Below are 21,207 nucleotides of genomic sequence, written 5' to 3'. Positions count from 1 at the left end.
GACAACCGTATATGAATGTTATAGATATTTATTTATATATAAATAAATACAAATATTAGTACTCAGGCGGGTATCGAACCCATGATCCGAGGAGCGGAAAGCAGGGCAACTATAAACTGCGCCAATGGACGAGTCATAAAATAAATATCTGTGATAACCAATAATCAATCACCGAGATAACTTTATTACTACACAGAATCCACAAAATTCATAAAAGGAATTATGAGAAATAACCAAAGAAAATTTAGAAACATTTCCCAAGCATGAACTTATTTTCTACACAATCTTCTTTTCGTTTACATTTAGCACATAATAAACGTACCTATATGACTAAAATATACATAAATAACAAAATCAGTCAATTAATACATACGCAAAATTTAGAAAAGTAGTTAGTCTATATAATTATATTATATCAATTCATAGCTTTCTATCTATGACTAAAATAATTTTTTTATATATTTTTTTTTATTCTATCTAAAATTAAAATATAAAAAATGCGAAACTAATACATTGCACAAAATTTTAAATAAATTGTAAAATTTAACAAAACAGTCAAGAGTGTGTGTGTTATTTAATAATAGATGTACTCCACGATGTCATATTATTATTTAACACAAATCCTATAAGAATTTCAGGTTTATATGATATTATTATTTATTGGTACCAAATTTATTCAGTTACAACTTTAAAAGACGTGTACGGACAACCCGCCCTTTATGGCTTTTACTGCTACTACAATAGCAAACATTTTAGATCCGGTTCCTAAATTCAGAAAGCAATTAGTCAAGAACATATTGTATTGTTCGAAATTTAACGGTCCGTTAGCAAAACGTATCGTTTCCTGAATATAGCAAGCGGGAATTAGCAATTAGATGGATAAGACCAAGACAAGTAGGAGATTCTTTTCTACTTTATTAAGTTAGAAATATTGGTATTTTTTTTTTTTGACGCCAATCGAGCAATAAATCATAAAGAAATTTCGAAGGCCTTAAATTCGTACACCTTACGCTTATTAAATTAGAACTATAGAATCCTTAACCTACAATGCCATCTGTTACCGAATAAATGAATTACATTGAACATATGCCTAAAATGTCTTAAAGACAATTAAAAAGACAGAGGTTAAGGAGAGTGTCTTAAGCTTTTCTCTTCTGCAAAATTTAGAAATATTTTAGTCTTTGCTTTGGGAAATTATAGAAACTAAATTTTTCCTTTTTTTGTGAACTGTTGGCAATATAAATGATTCTTTTATTATATTAACACTTGGGTTCAAATTTGTTTTAAATAACATCAACACTATAAAATAGTTCCTAAAGATTTATGACATTTTCACATTTACTACTGAAAATAAAAACACAACATGAACACACTTATTAATACATTTAAAGTTCATATTTGTTTGTCAAATCCGAGATTTCACTGTCCGTCAAGTTTTCCGCTTTCTTGCAGTGAGACAGCATGTCCATTAGTACTGAAACAAAAAAATAAAATAAAATAAAAACTAAAATCCGAATATGACAAAAAATATTTAATACGGCACTTTATCTCCTTTAGATGACGCCACTTCAATATAATGTTATATAGCCAAAGAGCAACACGGAGGGGAGTAGCCATTTACAGGCGTTCCCCTCTGTCAAGGTATAATGCCAAATGGCCATATGCGTACAATAAAACTAGTTGCAGCCGCACTGATCGCTAGACTAAATCTAGTTGCGCGATTGAATCAACGTCCTTCAAAAAATGCCAATTTGCTCTGTTTTTTGCTGCAAAAAGAGATCTGCCACGTCAAATTTACTAAAACATGGCGTTACCTTTCATACGTAAGTATTTTTTAATCACATTATTACTTGTATACTTCTTTTAAACCTTTTTTAAACTTAAAAATTACAAATATTATCGGTCGTGTTGACTCGATTTGTTTACCAACACAGGCCGCTCGCCCTCATACAATATGCGGATCGGTCGAGCGACTGATCGGAATCTATTTCCGAGAAGTCACTGTCGCCGAGCGATAATGTTGTTACCGGTTTGTTTGTAGATAGTTATCGATAAAAACGGCAAAGGCAAAAGAGGAGACAGACATTTTTGAGATTTCGATTTATTTAAAATATTATATTGCTAGTTTTTTTTTTTTTTAATATAGTTATATAATAAAATTGGATTAAATTAAATATAATACACGTATTATGAGTATAAAAACATTTTACTAGAATTACTTAATGTGAACTTCGACCATAGTGTTTTATATAAAAATTTGGCAGGTTTTCTAAAAATCCAAATTTAAAGGATACATGGAAAGAAAATGGTAATTACAGATTAACCTGGACGACCACAAAAAATAGTGTAATTTGTTTAGATCATATCGATACCACTAACTTTCAAGTGTTGGCGAACAATAGAAGGATTAGTCGAGGGCACCAAACCAACACTAACGCCACACTGTTTTTGTCCCGTAATCCTGTATGGTTCACCTTAGTCATAGGAGTGAAATGAAGCTTAGCTTTATCAACTTTGGAAATTAACAATGTTACATCCATCATTTCAGAGTCATCAACAAATCATTCAATCTAGCAGATGACAGGCTATCATCTTATGATACCATTAGTGCTACGCTCCCTATTCCTGATTCGTTGACGTCACCGTGTACATCGTCAACTCCTCAAAATGTGGGTTAAGTTTAAATCGTTTATTGTAGACTGGCATTGTTTGGCACAACAACGATGCACCAAACGTATTGTGACATAATTACAATAGTTAGACATATGCTGTCGCGACACTTTTTAACCGACTTCCAAAAAGGGAGGTGGTTCTCAATTCAACTGTATTTTTTTATGTATGTTACTTCAGAACTTTTGACTGGGTAGACCGATTTTGATGATTTTTAATTTTATCATGTGGTCGCGTTCAAATTTCATCGAGATCTGATAACAACTTTTTGAGTAACCTTTGATAACGCGTATATATTACGTATATTGTATTACTTGTCGATGTAATTGAAGTCAGTTTTTTTTCGTTTGCGAGCAAATACAATTATTGTAGATAATGATGTGTTCTACAAAGTCTTACTACATTATATATTTCTATTATCATTAGTTTTTGTAGCGCACGCAATGTAAAGAATTTTTTAGGTTATTCTTTTATCCCTTTATTACCTACATTATTGGAGTTTCAGTAAGGATCCCTAATATTTTTGAAAATATAGTATAACCTATGTCGCTCAAGGATAGTGTAGCTTCTCAACGGTGAAATAGTTTTTTGAATCGGTCCAGTAGTTTCGGAGCCTATTCAATGCTAACAAACAAACAATCAAATCTTTACTCTTTATAATCGTTTATTTTACACGAAGATGTTTGATTTGTAGTATATAATAAATTAAGTCTATTTTTATAATAACATCTTACCTTTGTATCACTTTAAAAACCTTATTTCCCTAACCGAGTACTTGAATTTATCGATAATGCATATCGACAGTTGTTACAACCACGGCTGTAAGCAACTTGTCAGTGTAGTTGCGGCGTGTCATTATACTGTAATGACACAGAATGTATCTATGTGTGTGTGAAAAATGTAAGTGTGATTTTAATTTTGTACGTGTGAGTTTCGTAGTGACAGACGATTATTTTTGTGTGGGAATTAGATAAAGTGTGCATGTGTGTAATTTCCCCCCGCAAAAAATGACAACCACTAAATCAAATAATTCTTTTTGAAGTGAAACTTCTTTACGCACGCTTGACTTGGGGGTTAAGTTGGTGAATGCGTGACGAGAGCGTTACGAAAAGTGTGATCGGGCGAGGCGAACGGAAATAATCGTGTCGCTAGTTTGTTATAAAAATAATACAATTACTCACATTCCTTATCGCTGACAGTGAGAAACATGGCAAGTGCAGAAAAGCGTTTGACCTTGCAGAGATTTTTCAAGTAAGCAGATATTTTGTTTCTAAACTTATCCTTGTTAATACATATAATATAAAGGAGATCGGAGAGAACGTCGCTTTCTAGAGCATTCTCGAAGATTGACGGCAGTTTTGTTGGTTCTATTAACTGTAAAAAAAATTAGAAAATTAATTACCGTAATTAATTCTTATTAAATTACACATAATATAATTTATATAATAATAATACGCTATATAATATACTTTGTTAACAAGCTCATCATCATCATCATCATTACAGCCTATACAGTCCACTGCTGGACATAGGCCTCCACAAGTTTACGCCAAAAATAACGTGAACTCATGTGTTTTGCCCATAGTCACCACGCTGGGCAGGCGGGTTGGTGACCGCAGGGCTGGCTTTGTCGCACCGAAGACGCTGCTGCCCGTCTTCGGCCTGTGTATTTCAAAGCCAGCAGTTCATCCCACCACCGGTCGGCTTTTTAAGTTTCAAGGTGGTAGCGGAACTGTGTTATCCCTCAGTCGCCTCTTACGACACCCACGGGAAGAGAGGGGGTGGCTATATTATTTAGTACCGTAGCCACACAGTACATAAAAAACTTAATATAAACTTTAAAGCTTGTTTATTTGCAAATGATAAATTATTTTCAAGACTTTGTTATACAATAGTTGGTCTCAATTATAAAAGAAGTCTTGCCCAAAAGGAAAAATCTTTTTGTGTTGGAAAGACCATTAACCAGAAGACTAGGGGCTATATTATATTTTGGTATGTTTTCTCAAAAGTACACAGGTGAAGCCGGAAGGCACAGCTAGTAATAATATAAACACTTACCCTCAAATAATTGCTTCTAGCTTCGTCGTTGCCTTTCAAATATTTCCATTGCGACATAAACTGAACACTATTAACCGGTGGAACCATATTTTGCACTGTATTAATTGCATTAGCAATATTCCTATTATCCCCAGCATTACTAACTTTTACCCTGTTACCGTCTTTCGTGGTCGCATCAACATTGTTGTCATTGGCCTTATTGTTGTTTGTATCCCCATGGGCGTTGTCATTTACATTGAGTGTTTTAACATGGCTCGATGGTTTTTCATCTCTCTTATTAGCTCCTAATTGTATTTCGTGGATAGTTATATGTTTTAGCGCTCTCTGAAAATAAATATTAAATATATTAGGCGCCATCCATAAATGACTTCACATGTTAAGTTGGGATTTGTCAACGAAGTGTGACATTGTGTGACAAGGGGTGGGAATGGATCCAAAATTTTGGGACATCACATTTCAAAATATATCTAACTAGCTGACCAGACGTTATCCTGCTAGGAAAACAGCTACCAAATTTGATAGCTTACATACCGATAGCGGCGCCACCTACCGGGTCCAATTGACATAAAAACTACCTTCTGTAATTTGGTATATCTTCCAAGATAGACCAAATTACAGATGTTTACAAAACTTGATATAAATTGGGTCAGTAGTTTCGGAGTTACATACCGATAGCAGCGCCACCTACCGGGTCCAATTGAGCTAAAAACTACAATGTCTTCTAAGTCAGACCAAATTACAGATGCAGACAAAATTTGATAAAAATTGGTTCAGTAGATTTGGAGTCACATAACATTTAAAATTTTCATTGTTAATGCCCACACACGCAATCCTTATTGAATGAGTTATCATAAAATCCGCTCATTGATTATTTTTTCATCACATATAGGAGATTTCTACCAAATTTGGAGTCGATAGGAGCTATAAAATGGGAATTTTCCATTGTTAGCGCCCTCACAACCCTCTCTTGTGGGTGGATTTTCTTAAAATCCGTTCTTAGCTGACCTTTACTCGGCGAAAGGAATATTACTACCAAATTTCAAGTCTCTAAGCCTTATGGTTCCAGAGATATTGTGATGAGTCAATATATTATAGGTAGAAATCACTTATATATATTCATATATATATCGTCGCTGAATAGGCAAAACTGCTAACGTGCACAAGGGCTGTTTTGAGAAAAAACAATTTTAAGTTTTTTTTTTGCTTTAACCTGTCACAACTTTTTTTCTTTTGGGTGAAAGTAAGAACTGTTAAGGAAACAATCATGATTTAATTTTATCTACGCAATTAATCTATTACACTGTTCGTATTTTAACTATTTACGGAGTTAGCTGTCACTTTAGGATAAATCCTCTGAGTCCTGAAAAAAAACCAGCAAGGGAAATTTACTAACCTCCACGTTAAGTTCACGGTTAGGGAGTCGCCAACTACTAAAGACTCGAGTGTGTTAACATTCTCTTTGGAAAAAAATACTAACATTATTTAAAAAATATAATAGTCGTAAACGAAAATTACTAAGAGATAAATCTACTACAGAAAGACATATAGCAAAAAGACATTCAGCATCGGATACTAGAGAAATCTCGAAAGCTTTTTACTTTCAAGACATAGTTGCCAATTAAATAATGGGATGATTATACTTTCATCACTTTTTATCTTGTTCCAGCCTAAATATTATTACTAACGTGAGCAACAAAAATGTTTATTATGACATATTAACCCGTATAATAATAATACACTTTATTGTACACCAAAAACAGAAATAATACATATCAAAGAAAGAAAGAAAATATTGACAATATATTCATTAGGTACAAAGGGCGGCCTTATCGCTAAAAAGCGATCTCTTCCAGGCAACCTTAGGGCAAAGGAAATGGTCTAGCGTCAGCATAGGTGTACAAGTTACAACAAATTTATTATAAATATTCAAATAATTAAACATATACATACATAAATAGATACATAAATACATACATACATACATACATACATACATACATACATATATACATATATACCCACATACATGCATACATACATATAAATACATATATGTATACATTATAATTATGAATTACTTGTTTATTGTTGAGTTTGAAAAAAATGCTTCCAAACAGTCTTTTTAAAAACTGCAGGTGTTTGTACACGTCTGATATTCAAGGGCAAGGTATTCCATAAGCGAGAGGCTTGAACTGTAAAAGATTTGTCATAAAAGGAAGAGGATTGAGAAGGAATTTCAAGAAGAAAATTACTGTCAGAACGAAGACAGCGTTTGTGAGAATCACCAAGGAATTTGAAACGTTCTTTCAGATAGGAAAGAACGTTTCAAATTCCTTGATGATTCCTTAAAGGGAATAAATAAAATGGAGTAAAGTAGGGTAAGGATATGAGTATTCCTGCGAAGGCGAATTGGGAGCCACTTGAGTTTTTTGCGAAATTCTGAAATATGGTCATATTTGCGTAGTCCAAAGATAAATCTTATACATACATTCTGAATGCGCTCAAGCTTATTAAGCTGCTCCTCTGTAATGTCAAGATAGCAAGTATCAGCATACTCAAGAATTGGTAATAGGAGACTATGTGCAAGAGCAATTTTAGTAGGAATGGGCAGTAGATTACGCAATCTGCGGAGAGACCCAACCGAAGCGAACAGTCTGCGACTAATTTCACATATTTGAGGACCCCAAGAGAGATGTTGGTCAAAGATAACACCTAAATTTCTCACGCTTTCGCTGTATGGAATGGTGAATCCATTAAATGTAACAGGAGATACCTCAGATTTATCAATGCGACTGAGTAGTCTGGAGCTTCCTATAATAATAGCTTTCGTTTTATTTGGATTTATATTTAGGCCATAGGCTTTACTCCATTTACCAATGGCTAAAAGGTCATTGTTTATACGCGATACACACTGAGATAAGTTATGAACAGTGGAGTGAGAGTATATCTGGAGATCATCTGCATAGAGGTGGTAGAAAGAAGATATTACATTACAGATAGAGTTTATAAATATTGAAAACAAAAGAGGGGAGAGCACGCCACCTTGCGGGACACCGGTATTGACCATTGACCAATTGGAGTATGAGTCATTCAATTTAACTCGCTGCCGGCGACCCTGCAAGTAACTAAGAAACCAATCAGCAACCTCAGGAGATATGTTAAGAGAACGTAAAATATCACATAGTATATCAAAGTCCACAGTATTAAAGGCGTTACTAAAATCGAGTAACGTTAATACCGTGACCTGTTGGTTTTCCATATTTGATCGTATATCATCAGTTATTTTTACAAGCGCAGTAGTCGTACTGTGACCTGGACGAAAACCGGATTGCATGGGATTCAACAGACGGTGTTTCAAAAGGAAACTGCTGAGCTGTTGATGCACAAGCCGTATAATAAATAAATAACACCAATTTAACATAAATCTTTATTCAATTAAAAAATTTGTTCAAACAAAATTGACATTTTCTCAGATTATAAATAAAACAAAAATCACCTTCCTCCGTAATTTTCCACATTTGTTTATAAAAACGTACTAAATAAAAACATAATAAGGAGTTTCGCTATTGCAACTAACACAAATAACTCCCTCTGGAATCACTGTTCAGTTCAGGCGCTATATTGTTCTTTTATACTAAGCTTAGTTTAAAATAACAATATCACGCCTGTCGTTCAAAACAGTCATCCTAGACGGAGTTACTTAAGTTAGTTACAATTACAAGACTCCATTTTAACAATAATCAGTATACTTATTGTAATTTAAATAAGAGATCAAAACTGAACATTATTAACTTCTAATTCTAATAAAATATTGATTGAGAAATAATAATCTACTTAATCCTCATTAATCTCATCCTCTTCGTCAGTGTCTGGTAGCGTGTCTTGAACGTTCGCTATACAAGGCATGTTTTTGTATTCATCGTGGTGTTCTTCTGCGATTACTTTTGATGTGCACAATTTCCATAAATCATCGTACTTCTTTTTAGAAATAGGCAGCCGAGTTTTATACATATATCTTTTTTAACACACTTTTGTTTTTTCCATTGACAGTTAACTCTTCTGCTTCTGTTACATCAGCCGCTCAAAAATGCTAATATCCTGTTACTTAAATTACTGAGTAAAGCAAAAATACTAAAGCGCCATGGTTGATGATTCTTGCTGAAAGATTATTTACTTATAAGCTTGAGTATACGTGATTTCAATCAGCAGAAACTACTAAATCACCATATCTTGTGGTTTTTTCTTAAGCTCATTTGACTTAAAGGACCCGTGGTAAAAAAATAGATTCAAGCGAAAGTTATATAAATACCATCGGTTATCAAAAGTATACTTTCGAAAATTACTAACAAATCTGAATAGGGCTTGTTGCAGCGAGCATAATACTAAACCGACAATTATACGAAAATGTGTCGAAGTAAGCCACACATTAGTAAAAAGTCGCAACACATCTTGTGAGATTTTAACCCCATTTTGAGTGCTAAAGCGCCAAAAAAATGCTCTGATCGCCACGAGACCCGGACTAATAGGCAGAGAAAAAAAAATGCAGTCGAACCATATATATAACTCATTTTGACCAAAATGGCGCTTTAGTAGTTTTGCCTATTCAGCGACGATATAGATAGATAGATTAATTTCTAAAATAAAAGTAGCCTAAGGTACTCCTTACTATATCAGCTATCTGCCAGTGAAATTCCAATCAAAATCGGTCCAGCCGTTTCAGAGATTAGCCGGAAAAAACAGACAGTCAAAATTGTAAAAAATGTTATTTTGGTATATGTACCGTTTATAAATCCCTATGATGTTCGTAAAAAGGGGTTATTTTAATATTACAAACAGACACTCCAATTTTATTTATTTGTATAGATTGTAAGTATCAAAACATTATATTACTTCTACCTATTAAGAGCCATTTCACAAAAATCGGTAACAATCCGCGAAATTGTAATATTTTGACGTCGTTAATCTCAGTGTTGGATGCAATAATGTAATTTATATTCTTGAAATATAATAGAGCAACCTTTGTTGTAGTCCATAGTCGGATCAGAATTTTGATTTATATTATGTGTATAAAATTATTAACCTTTTCATCAGCCTCCTCCCTGGGTAAACGGTCGCAATGTATACTTTGAAGTCCTACTTTTCAATAACCTCTACGTTGAAACCATTTTAAAAAATATCATAATATGTGGAATATAATTTTGTTGTCCACTATCATAGATTTTTATTCCATTTGTATCTCTATTAAACGATAATAAAAAATTAAAGTTACGAATATTTTCCAAATAAGTACAATTTTAAAAGCGATATTTCTCTTAGAAAACTAAGAAATTTTAACGAACTATCTTCATCAAAGTAAACTTACATCATTAAGGAATACAAAAAAAAATAATTAAAACATGTAATTATTTTTAATACATTTTATATTAAATAATAAAAAGATAGTATATATTGCCACGCATCAAGCCCGGTAAATCAGTCGAGCGCTAGCGCTCTTAGAGGTAAGGTCCACGCCAAATTCTGCGCAGCCGTCTCTTTCACTCACACGCGCCAAGCGCCTGTTGTTATAGCGGATAAAACGCATTTGATACTTTCATAATAAAATATAAATAAAATAAACATATTACGAAAATGACTGTAAAATAATATAATGATAATTTCTGTAAACAAATGTATAATTTAATTTTCTTTTCTCACACTATCAATACAAATAGGCATTTCAATCTGTTTGTCTTGTTGTTTGTTAATTAATATGTTTGTCGGTGTCGATGTCATTAAATGCTTTTTTATTCATATCGTAAATATTAGATTCATTCGTAAACTGAAAAAACTAAATCAATTTAAAAAAATTGTTTCATAAAATTGATTTTTTTAATTTTATTTTAAATTTATTGACTGTTGTTATATAACATACTTGAAATTTTTAACAAATTAATTATGTAAAAAACATTTTATACCATAGTTATAATTTTTATTATACATCACAAAATGATCACGATGGTCTTTTGGTTGTCACACTATACGTACTAGCACAAAGATCGCGCGGCTCGTACGACTCGCGCGATGCGACCAAATTTACCTAAACTTGCAGAGCGTAAAATTGTGAAATGGCTCTTAACAATTAACTTAAAAAATGAAAGTTTAAATTCTTCGCCTTCTTTTACTTTGGCTCCCTGAAAAGTTTAAATTGTTTTGTTGTCTAATTGACATAATTAAAATTGATGTAATAATAATTTTGAAACTGATGTCAAAAATACATCATACTAGGTGGTGTGAAGATGTGACAAATACGTTGGAGGGGTTTCAAAAAAATCGTGGAATGTTACGTAATTTATGGATGGACCCTTATGTGTTAATTATAAGGTTAACTGACAAAGTGCCAGGGTCAAAACAAGTGTTTATAGCATTATTTCCCTTGTGTATTCTGGAAATACTTAATTCAAAGGTTATATCATTAACATAGCTTTATTTCTGATGAGATATTTTTTATTTTCTGTAATGATTGGCAAGACAACAAGCCAAGAAATTAGAATTTTATAATAATAAGACACTTTCTTACCTTAGATCTCAAATGCGGTGGTTTCTTGACCGGTCTTATCACAGTAATATTTTCGCCGACACCGTTTCTCCATTTTTCAAGCGGAGTCAGTTCCTTCTTAACCGGCTCTGATGGCAATTCCACTATTTTTGACTTGGGAGGGGTGATAGGCTTAGATTCCACTGTGGGCGTTGATGACGGTGATGATTTTGACTTTGTCTGTTGAAAAAAAGTCAAAAATATGTATTATGTTTTAAAATTTTATTTTCAGTATCGCTGAATTTGGATCAAGCTAAGTGGCTTCTGCATTAAAGAATATAGCCACCTACTCTCTTCCCGTGGGTGTCGTAAGAGACGACTAAGGGGTAACACAGTTCCACTACCATCTTGGAACACTACCATCTGTCATATGCCCTAGGCCTATGTCCAATAGTGGACTGCAATAGGCTGAAATGATGATGATGATGACTTTGGATCAATCAATCTCGGATCGCATAAAAGATAGAAAAAAAAAAAAAAAATTGTACAATACAAATATCCATCCTGAGCGGGAATCGAACCCGCAAACCGTCGGTGTTTTAGGCGACTACTCACACTACTACACCAAAGCGGTTGTTACTAATAAGTATAAAATAATATATATTATAAATTATAATAAATATATACACATATAATATATATTATAAATTAATAAATAAGTTTGTTTTGAAGATCGTAAACAAGACAACACGACAAGGTTGTTTCTGAGTGTACCCAGATCCCAAAGAATCCTGTTTTTGAAAAAAAAAAGAAATTGATAGTTAAAAAATATAAGTCGCAGTTAGAGAATATTTCCTTACCCCCTTAGTCCCCATTCTGGCTTTAATAGCCTCAAGCTGTCGCCTTGCTGCAGTGTTGTGGGGTTCAATCTTGAGGACCTCTGTTAAGTCATGGGAAGCGGCCCTAAGGGACCCCAGTCGTTCTCTAGCTGTGGCTCGACGTTGTAAGGCCTTTACATATGTAGGGTCTAGACGAAGTGCCTCGGTACAATCTGTTTCTGCTTGATGAAGGCTGGAAATTAATTATTTTTTAAAGTTTAATAAAAGGACATACAGGCTGGATTTTCTAATATGGTTCACATTAAAACTAAATACCGAAATATACCGATATAACCCAGATGGCAGTCAGCCTGTAATAATCCCAGTGTCAGGGATAGGCCTATTTCTCCATGTAGGAGAAGGATCGGCGCTTAATGCGCTACGCTGCCCCACTGCAGTGGATATGTTCTCTACTGTGAGTAACGGTCGCTATCAGATATTTATGGACAAGAAAGGACATCCAAACCGGAAATAAACACCAGAGCGGTTGTTACCTCAACAATAAAATGAGAGTCACAGCGTAGGTAGGCGAAAAAAGTAGTCAATTAACTACCCATTATCAGGGATAGCTCATAAACTACTTATCAAATCTTATTTAAAATTCAATGGTACCAGAGCACCTCTCGATTAAAATAAGAATCATCGAAATAAGTACATCCAGTCAAGAGTTCTGTGGTAGCATACATAAAAAAAAACAAAATATCAATAATAATCGAATTCAGAACCTCCTTTCTCGGGGATCGGTTAAAAAAATAACACATACCTATCCTTCTTCAAGTAGCACAATCCTCTATTAGCGTAATATATAGCGTCATCCTTCACCAGCTCAATGGCTCTATTGTAGCAGGAGATCGCCTCGTCCCATTTCTCTTGCTTTACAAAATTATTACCCTGAAAATATAAAAAAAAAAAAATTAAATCATTTTCTGATATTTCTATTTTTATTTGATTTCTAATAATCTACTTAATTATCTACTAAAGATACTCTCCATTTATAAACATCTTGTTATAATACTTAATCGGTTTTTTTTAAATATATAACTAAGCCGGCAAACAAGCATACGGTTTCACCGTAGCTTATAGACGTCTGCAACACAGAAGCATCGCAAACGCGTTGCCGACCCTATATACCCAATTCCCCCCTGGAGCTCTGGTTACCTTACTCACCAACAGGAACACATGCTTGAAAGCAGTACTATTTAGCTGTGATCTTCTGTAAGGTCGAGGTATAACTTCAGTCGAGCGGCTCAATATTTTGAGCAAGACATTTCCTGCTGTGCCCTACCTTAATTAAACAAAACTAGCTGGTCCCCGCGGTTTCACCCACGTTGATTGGAGGAAAAAATTGCCTTCCTTCTTCTTAAAGCATATCTAACTTCCCTTTTTAAATAGTTTTAACAAGCAATTATCTATAAAATGATATATAATATATGTGGTAATGGTGAAATTTTTCTTAAAAAGTGTGGCAAACATCTTATAACCTTAGCGTATGAATATATATGATAACAAAATACTTTCATAAAATCAAATTGTAAGTACATTTTTACAATTACATATTATTTACGTTAGATAAATAATTAAAGTAAGCATTTACACATGAACACACGTGCAGCATTACAAAATAAATAAATAAATAAATCATAATTTCTAAAAATTAAAATTAATACATTGTCAGAACTTCCAGTTAGAGAAAGTCGGATAAGCAGTTGGTCCTGGCTCCTGGTCTGCTGGCGGTCGTATATTCACAATTATCCTCAATTTACAGAAATTGTTTACGATGACGATGCAATTACTCTTTCTTTTCCAACTGTTGTAAATATTATTTATTGAGTTGTTCTATAGTTGTTATTTTTCTCATTGACTATTGTTATATTCCCATAATAAATGCCAATGTAATTAATGAATTTTAATCGCATTGCCTATATCTGATATATAAATATATTTTAACTGTAATGAACGTATTTCTGATATCTGTATGCTGAAGAAATTTTTGAATGTTCGGCTAAATAAAAGAAAGAGAAGAAAAATAAAGAATTATTATGGTACAGTATTTTAATAAAATAATTAAAAGTAACAGAACTTTTAGTCATATCCTCATAGAAATTAAAGTTATAGAGGAATGCAGCTATTGAATTGACTAGAGTATGGAATGGATATTCCATACTCTAGTCAATTCAATATCCTTATTTTTAAATCAAAAGAAAAAACCTATAACTAGAAAATTTCGAGGATGCCGTCATATTTTAATGGAATGTGTTAAGAACGAAACCAGAAGACGCATTTTTTTTCCGTTTAACCCAATTTTGGAGAATGTAATAAATAGTATTTTGACAAATCTCTATTTCAGCAAAGAAATTGAATAATTGGTCAATGAAGTTTTATCAATAGTGTCTTAGGGTGTTGTCATGTAACTGCACTAACATATATGTATAATAACAGATCGACATAGTCGCAGTAGCGGCAAAGCTTTTCATTAAAGAAAAAAAAAACATAAATATATTTTTTATACATACAGCAACAATAGCATTTAATTACTAATACAAATGTCATTTTAAAGTACCTATTTATACTTTATTACACAAATTTTAATAAAAATGCATTATAATCTATTTCACATAGGATGGGTACGGTGACATTTGATATGTTCCAATACACGCTCACTATTTTCAACAAATCGGATAAATATACATTTTTAAAAATCACCAATTAGTTTTCAAAGCAAATAATAATGCTTGATTAGATTGAAATTGTATTTATATATGCGTTTTTACATTTTAAACAAAATAAAAAAGGTACAGAAAAAATGATAACTTAAAATTACAGGCATGAAACGAAACGTTTAATGATAGGGATTGACACGTAGTAATCGGCTAAAATAAATAATCGTAACGGCCATCTTGTGAATCGCGTCATCTCACTGACTCGAGATATCTCAATCAGTACTTTCTGTCTCTTGTATGCTTCCCGTGTTTTGGTTTTGCCAGTTGCTATAGTTATATTTGTTGCTGTTTTATTGTTGTTAAGCTCTGTTATTATTTTTTTTAGTTATTCATTTTGTGTGTGTGTTCTGTTCTGTAAAATGCCGAAAAGAACAAAAGAAGACCGTTTCAAACAGTCAATTGGTTGTTCGGTTTCGGGAATACTTTGAACGCGAGTGAGAAAATAGCGGTCCATTATTATCTGTCAACCACATAGTGGATCGAGTTGCACAGGCACTTGAAATTAGTCGTAATACAGTGTCAAAAATTACTTCAGCCTATCGGAGTCCACTGTTGGACATAGGCCTCCACAAGCTCGTGCCAAAAAATGGCGTGAACTCATGTGTGTTGCCTATAGTCACCACGCTGGGCGGGTTGGTGACCGCAGAGCCGGCTTTGTCGCACTGAAGACGCTGTTGCCCGTCTTCGGCCTGTGTATTTCAAAGCCAGCAGTCGAATGGTTATCCCGCTATCGGTCGGCTTTATAAGTTTCAAGGTGGTAGTGGGACTGTGTTATCCCTTAGTCGCCTCCTACGACACCCACGGGAAGCCTTATTTGCCGTAGCCACACAGCTTAGTGTCAAAAATAAGTAAAGTATGGTGACACCAATATGGAAGATAATAAGTTATCGACTCCCAAAAAGAGGCAAAGAAAATAAATGTTTGGTCGTTGAGGTTGAATATGATTATTAGCGGAGAAATGAGTTGCCCACAGTTTTACAATAATTAATGTCTTTGAAAGGTGCTAAATTATTTAATGGAAGTGTGACATCGTTATGGCGAATTTTAAATAAAATTGGATTTCCATAAATAAATAAAAAAGTTAACAAACAGAAAAGTGCGTGAAAACTTTGTGAAATTCTTAGAAAAGGCGAAAAACATTACGAATTGGAACAACGTAGTATTCCTTGACTAGACATGGTTGAACGCCAATCAAACTGTTGGCAAAGTATGGACAGACGACACTGCTCATTCTTCGACTAAAGTACCTAAGGGTAAAGGCGAACGACTAATAATTTGCCACGTGAGCTGTGTTAATGGGTTTGTCGATAGCTTATTTCTCGCGTTTAACACCACCCTTAAAATACTATTTATTTACTATAGCGATGATTATTTTATTTTTTTATATAATCGATTAAAGGTTAACCGCATTTGTACTCGATAATCGAATTACATCAATTAATTATGCATGGTCACCTCACTATAGAGTTAATTTGACATGTGTCACCGTACCCATCCTACGTGAAATAGACTATAATGTCAAATTTAACATCAAGTGATCATAAAAGTATTGTAAAAAAAAAATAAAAAAAAAAAACAAGAAATACCCTCTCTTTCTCATACTGGGCTTCTTCTTTCAACCGCTCAGCCTTCGCCGCCTGACTCTTCTTGCTATCAAGGGACACTGGCCCTACATCTGCCATGTCGACTTCTTCACATGCTTTGTTCTGTAATTCAATTAATAAGATTAACTGAGATTGGCACACAGCAGGAAATATCCTGCTTAAAATATAGAGCAGGATAACTGGAGAAGTATACACACAGCTAAATAGTACTGCTTTCAAGCATTGATGTGTCCCTGTTGGTGAGTAAGGTAACCGGAGCTTCAGGGGTGAATTGGGTATATAGGATCGGCAACGCGCTTCTGATGCTTCTGTGTTGCAGACGTACGACAAGCTACAGTAATCGCTTACCATCAGATGAGTCGTCTGCTTGTCTGCCGACCCAGTTATATAAGATTAATTAATATTTCATATTATTTATTTTTGTGCTACCCACACATTAGGAAGTTTTGTACATTTTTTTTTAGTCGGAGATTCAAGTTCGGTCCCCACTAATAGGGATTTGTGATATAATATTAAAAAAATGTTTGATATTTCATGTTTTTTTTTTTGTTGTTGTTTCGGAGATAAAAATGGTTATTTGTATTTAAGCCGCAGTATATTGCCCGACAGCAGTCGAATCGAGAAATTTATTTGAAGTTAATTTAACAGATTAGCAACTTAGGATTATATTTAGATTTTACAAAGTGACTACTTTTAAGGCAAAGGCCAAGTACAACAGTTTTTGAATAGGAAAAAATAACTTCCGACCGTGGTGTAGCGAGGGGAACAAGGGGTGCCCCCTTGTTCCCCTCGCTACACCCTGGTCAAGCCCCGGGCGCTATTCACAAAGGTTCGAATCGAGGGGCGTTAAAAAGGTATTGTGCCCCAGGCGCGAGTTAAGCTCGCTACGTCACTGACTTCCAATTGACTTTTGATAACATAATTAGTGGGGTGGCCACAATAAATGGTAGTTTGATGTTTGTCTTATTCTGTGATTTTGTGCTGTGTGTTTTTGGACCCTTGAAACACGATTCTCATTCTGCTGGGATTGTTGAGTACTTAATCTTACAGCCTAGTCACATCACCATAGCGCAGCATTGAACTGTTTCGTTTTTTTACCTACTTAAAAAAAATGTAAGAGACTCTTTTCACGCATAAAGAACCAGCTTTGAGTCTAAATGCGGAAAATCGAGCCCACAACTAACTAATCAACTAATTAACCCCTAGTTAATCTTTGGGTCGGCGGTCTGGATTCCTAAATACAATATTATCTTGAATTACAAACTGTATCCTCACTTCTCCACTTTCTCAGGTGAATGTATTGCTATTTTGGAAGCTGTCTTGTATATTGAATCACATGGTCTTAATAAATCCGTAGTATTCACTGACTCTCGAAGCTGCCTCCAGGATTTATTGAAAAGTCCATTTCATGCTAAAAATAATCTTCCCATTACTCTAAAGATAAAAGAGATACTGTTCAAATGTCATCAGTCGAATATTGAAGTAGCGCTTGCCTGGATACAGAGTCACAGCCGTATAGCAGGTAAAAGATGCCAACCTATGCAGGTTGTGATAAATATAATAAGTGCTCTTCCCGAGACTTTAGAAGTTTGGCTAAGCAATGTTTGGATAAATCTTGGGATAGACTATGGCAATCCTCAAAACTAGTTACAGGTAAATATTATGGCAATATCCAGCCGTGTATTCCTATCAAGCTATGGTTTTTTAACTATTCCGACCAAGGTAAAATAACTAAGTCAAAAATTATCCGTATACAATGGGGTTTCTCCTGCACACCTGTGTTCTTGGCTAAATTGCGCATTCGTGACAGTTCCTTATGTGAATATGGCTTGGAGAAAGGATCTCTTGATCATTTGTTTTTTGTTTGAAATTAACCTAATCACTATATAATATGCTTCCCAAAAACATTCCACGGCCAGTTAATGTTTTTTTTCTCCTAACTTTAGTGAGAACTTCTTTTTGTGTTGTCTTAGCTAAGTTTATTAGAATCAATGATATAAAACTATAATTTACCAAAAAATAAAATTAAATAATCATTTCAAATATTTTCAATTAACCGCAGCTTAAGCGGCTTAACCCTAGTGGGTTGTGCTGTCAAAAATGGACCCTGTCTCTAGACTTTAATTCACTTTTAGCACTTGTCATTGGCAAAATCATTGGTGAAAAGCTGATGGAGCTATAGTCTTTAAAGAAGATGCCAGTGCTTGTCGTATAGGTCCATTTAAATTTTACAAATATCTGATAAGTACTTTTGGAGTTATCTTCTTCTTCTCCTTCTACTTCTACATGTCTTGCACAGAGGCAGACGGAGGAGAGGCTTTCTTAACACTTTCAGGATCAGGATCCATTGACAAGCGTCTTTTATTGCCGCCAACGCCGCCACCTCCCCCATCAGGAGGAGGTGAAGCGTCCCACTCCATATTAGGGACTAACACTTATTACAGAAAATAAAAACAGCACTAATATACAAAACAAACCGGCACAGTATACAAAATTCAACAATAAACACAAAAATTTCCACCAAATAACAGGAAAGATACACTAGCATGTGTTGACTCTCATCTACCCTCCAATTTTTTTTGTTTCTTTTGTGGAATTTTTTTTTTATGGAGTTATCGCTAATAATGATTAAATATATATGAATTATGGGTTGTCTGGAAGAAATGGCTAATTAGCCATAAGTCCGCCCATTGTACTTCACTGTCTGTAACTATCTTTATGCTTTGTTTGTAATATATTTGTGGTGTACAATAAAGTATAAAATAAAAATAAATAATAAATAATGAATATTTCATTGATATTTTTTTTTTTTTTTGCTACCTACGTTGTATTATTTTTCAATGTCAATAGAAGTCAGTTTTTTTTGTAGCAGCAAACACTTATATACACATCAGCCTATCACAGTCCACTGCTGGACATAGGCTATATTGACAGAATAATAGCCATCTTCAATTACTGTAGCATCTTACAATCTCTGTGTAATTATTACGATAAGGATATTACAATAAGGATAGGAAGTAATTTAGTGTGACTAGCGTGAGTGGTATTAAGTTCAAGTTCAGTTTCAAGTCTGGTTCTATTTCCATAATTTAATCACACTGAATTAATTATTTTAATCATGCTGAGTGGCTACGGCATTTAAGAATATAGCCACCCCCTCTCTTCCCGTGGGTGTCGTAAGAGGCGACTAAGGGATAACACAGTTCCACTACCACCTTGCAACTTAAAAAAGCCGACCGATGGCGGGATAAGCATCCAAATGCTGGCTTAGAAATACATAGGCCCAAAACGCGCAGCAGTTTTCGGTGCGACAAAGCCAGCCCTGCGGTCACCAACCCGCCTGCCCAGGGTGGTGACTATGGGCAACACACATGAGTTCAAGCCATTATTGGCTCGAACTTGTGGAGGCCTATGTCCTGTAGTGGACTGTGATAGGCTGATGTGACGAATCACGCTGAATGACCCTAGAGTGTTCTTTAGAAGCCAGAGACATTACGGGATGAAATTATGCCGATGAACTGTCTAGTTATGAGGTTGGGTTTGCATATACATGATTATTATTAAAGAATGTGTAGAAATATATTATATTAGTTAACAAGTTTTTGTATCCCAATATTTACGAGTTAAATATATATAAATGTTAGTTTATGTAAAGGAAAAAAACAACAACAGCTCTGGTGTAGCGGTGCGAGTAGTCGCCTAAAACACCGACGGTTAGCGGGTTCGATTCTCAGTGTGTAAACAAGAGTTTAATAAGTATTTAGGTAGGAATTTAACAATGGACATAGATATGCATATTTTAAGAAAATGATGGCAGTCAACCATTGTTGATGATTTTTGTTGTACTTATACTCATCAAAACAAGAAAAATTATCATTGATAATGTATTTATGTATTCATATATGAATTTGCATGTATTGTTATACTTATGCTGTAACGTGATAAATAAAACAAATTACAACTCACAGCATCAAACTTATCCCAAGCGTCGTAGTCTACGATTCTCTTCAAGGGCTTCTTTTTAACTTGCACAGGTTTGTCTTTATGCGCCTTGCTCCTTATAGGTGGAAGATCCTATCCCCAAAAGACTCAAAATCAATACTGTGATTTAAATATTCGAATAACACTGCCAAAATGTATATAATGCATAATAGAAAACAAGGACCACCCTCGAATAGCGCACGCAATGTACAAATTAATAGATACATATTACACTACACTAACCACATTATTACTTTGTACAACACTAAGCACTGAATTGATAAATTATGTTTTTTTTAAACCTGTACAAAATCACCGTTAAGTGCGGCCTCTTTACGTTTCATTTCAATCTCCCAGTTCTGTAGATCTGTGAGATATGTATGTAATGTTTTCACATTATCCCGAGCTTGTTTTTGTATTTCGAAAGCTTTGTCCATTTTTATTGACACGGAAAAAATGATATTTTTTACCTGCTTAATCGATAGAAAACGGTTGTCAACCTCAAACAGTTTTCACGTTGTCATGGCGCTGATCCGGTTCGGAATCTGACATTTCTGTCTTATTACAAAAATAATCAATTAAAATATTTTAGTCTAAAGTTTCAGAATAAAATAAATAAACGGTATAAAGTGTTATTTGAGAACTTGTTTAAAGTATTTCGATATACCCTACATTGGATTTTTAAAGACTGCTTATTTCTTCATAGAAAGTACAGATGGCTCTGTCTGTATATACCGACACTCGACAGGCAACATTAATTTGAAGTAGCCATGCGAACTTTA

The 21,207-nt window shown here is 34.2% G+C and overlaps 1 protein-coding gene across 1 annotated transcript; it reads right to left on the bottom strand.

The window, feature by feature from the left end:
• Nucleotides 1-1,307: 1,307 nt before the first annotated feature.
• Nucleotides 1,308-20,862, bottom strand: LOC123661432 (RNA polymerase II-associated protein 3). The gene is made up of 9 exons (XM_045596393.1): nt 20,728-20,862; nt 20,411-20,518; nt 16,427-16,546; nt 12,884-13,011; nt 12,103-12,313; nt 11,285-11,482; nt 4,729-5,052; nt 3,852-4,044; nt 1,308-1,474 (listed from the first exon to the last, which is right to left on the bottom strand). The coding sequence occupies exons 1-9, from the start codon at nt 20,860-20,862 to the stop codon at nt 1,386-1,388; spliced, it is 1,506 nt and encodes a 501-aa protein (XP_045452349.1). The 3' UTR covers nt 1,308-1,385.
• Between the last annotated feature and the right edge of the window lie 345 nt (nt 20,863-21,207).

This window comes from Melitaea cinxia, chromosome 17, assembly GCF_905220565.1.
Source record: "Melitaea cinxia chromosome 17, ilMelCinx1.1, whole genome shotgun sequence".
Classification (NCBI taxonomy): domain Eukaryota; kingdom Metazoa; phylum Arthropoda; class Insecta; order Lepidoptera; family Nymphalidae; genus Melitaea; species Melitaea cinxia.
This window is presented reverse-complemented; position numbering and strand designations above follow the sequence as displayed.

Bases quoted from the DNA above. Each gene is read 5' to 3' on its own strand.
- LOC123661432 (XM_045596393.1), bottom strand. From the start codon at position 20,862: ATGGACAAAGCTTTCGAAATACAAAAACAAGCTCGGGATAATGTGAAA. The intron at 20,519-20,727 runs GTTTAAAAAAAA...TTTTGGGGATAG, and splicing joins TTAACGGTGATTTTGTACAG to GATCTTCCACCTATAAGGAG. The intron at 4,045-4,728 runs GTAAGTGTTTAT...TTTTTTTTACAG, and splicing joins CTAGAAGCAATTATTTGAGG to TTAATAGAACCAACAAAACT.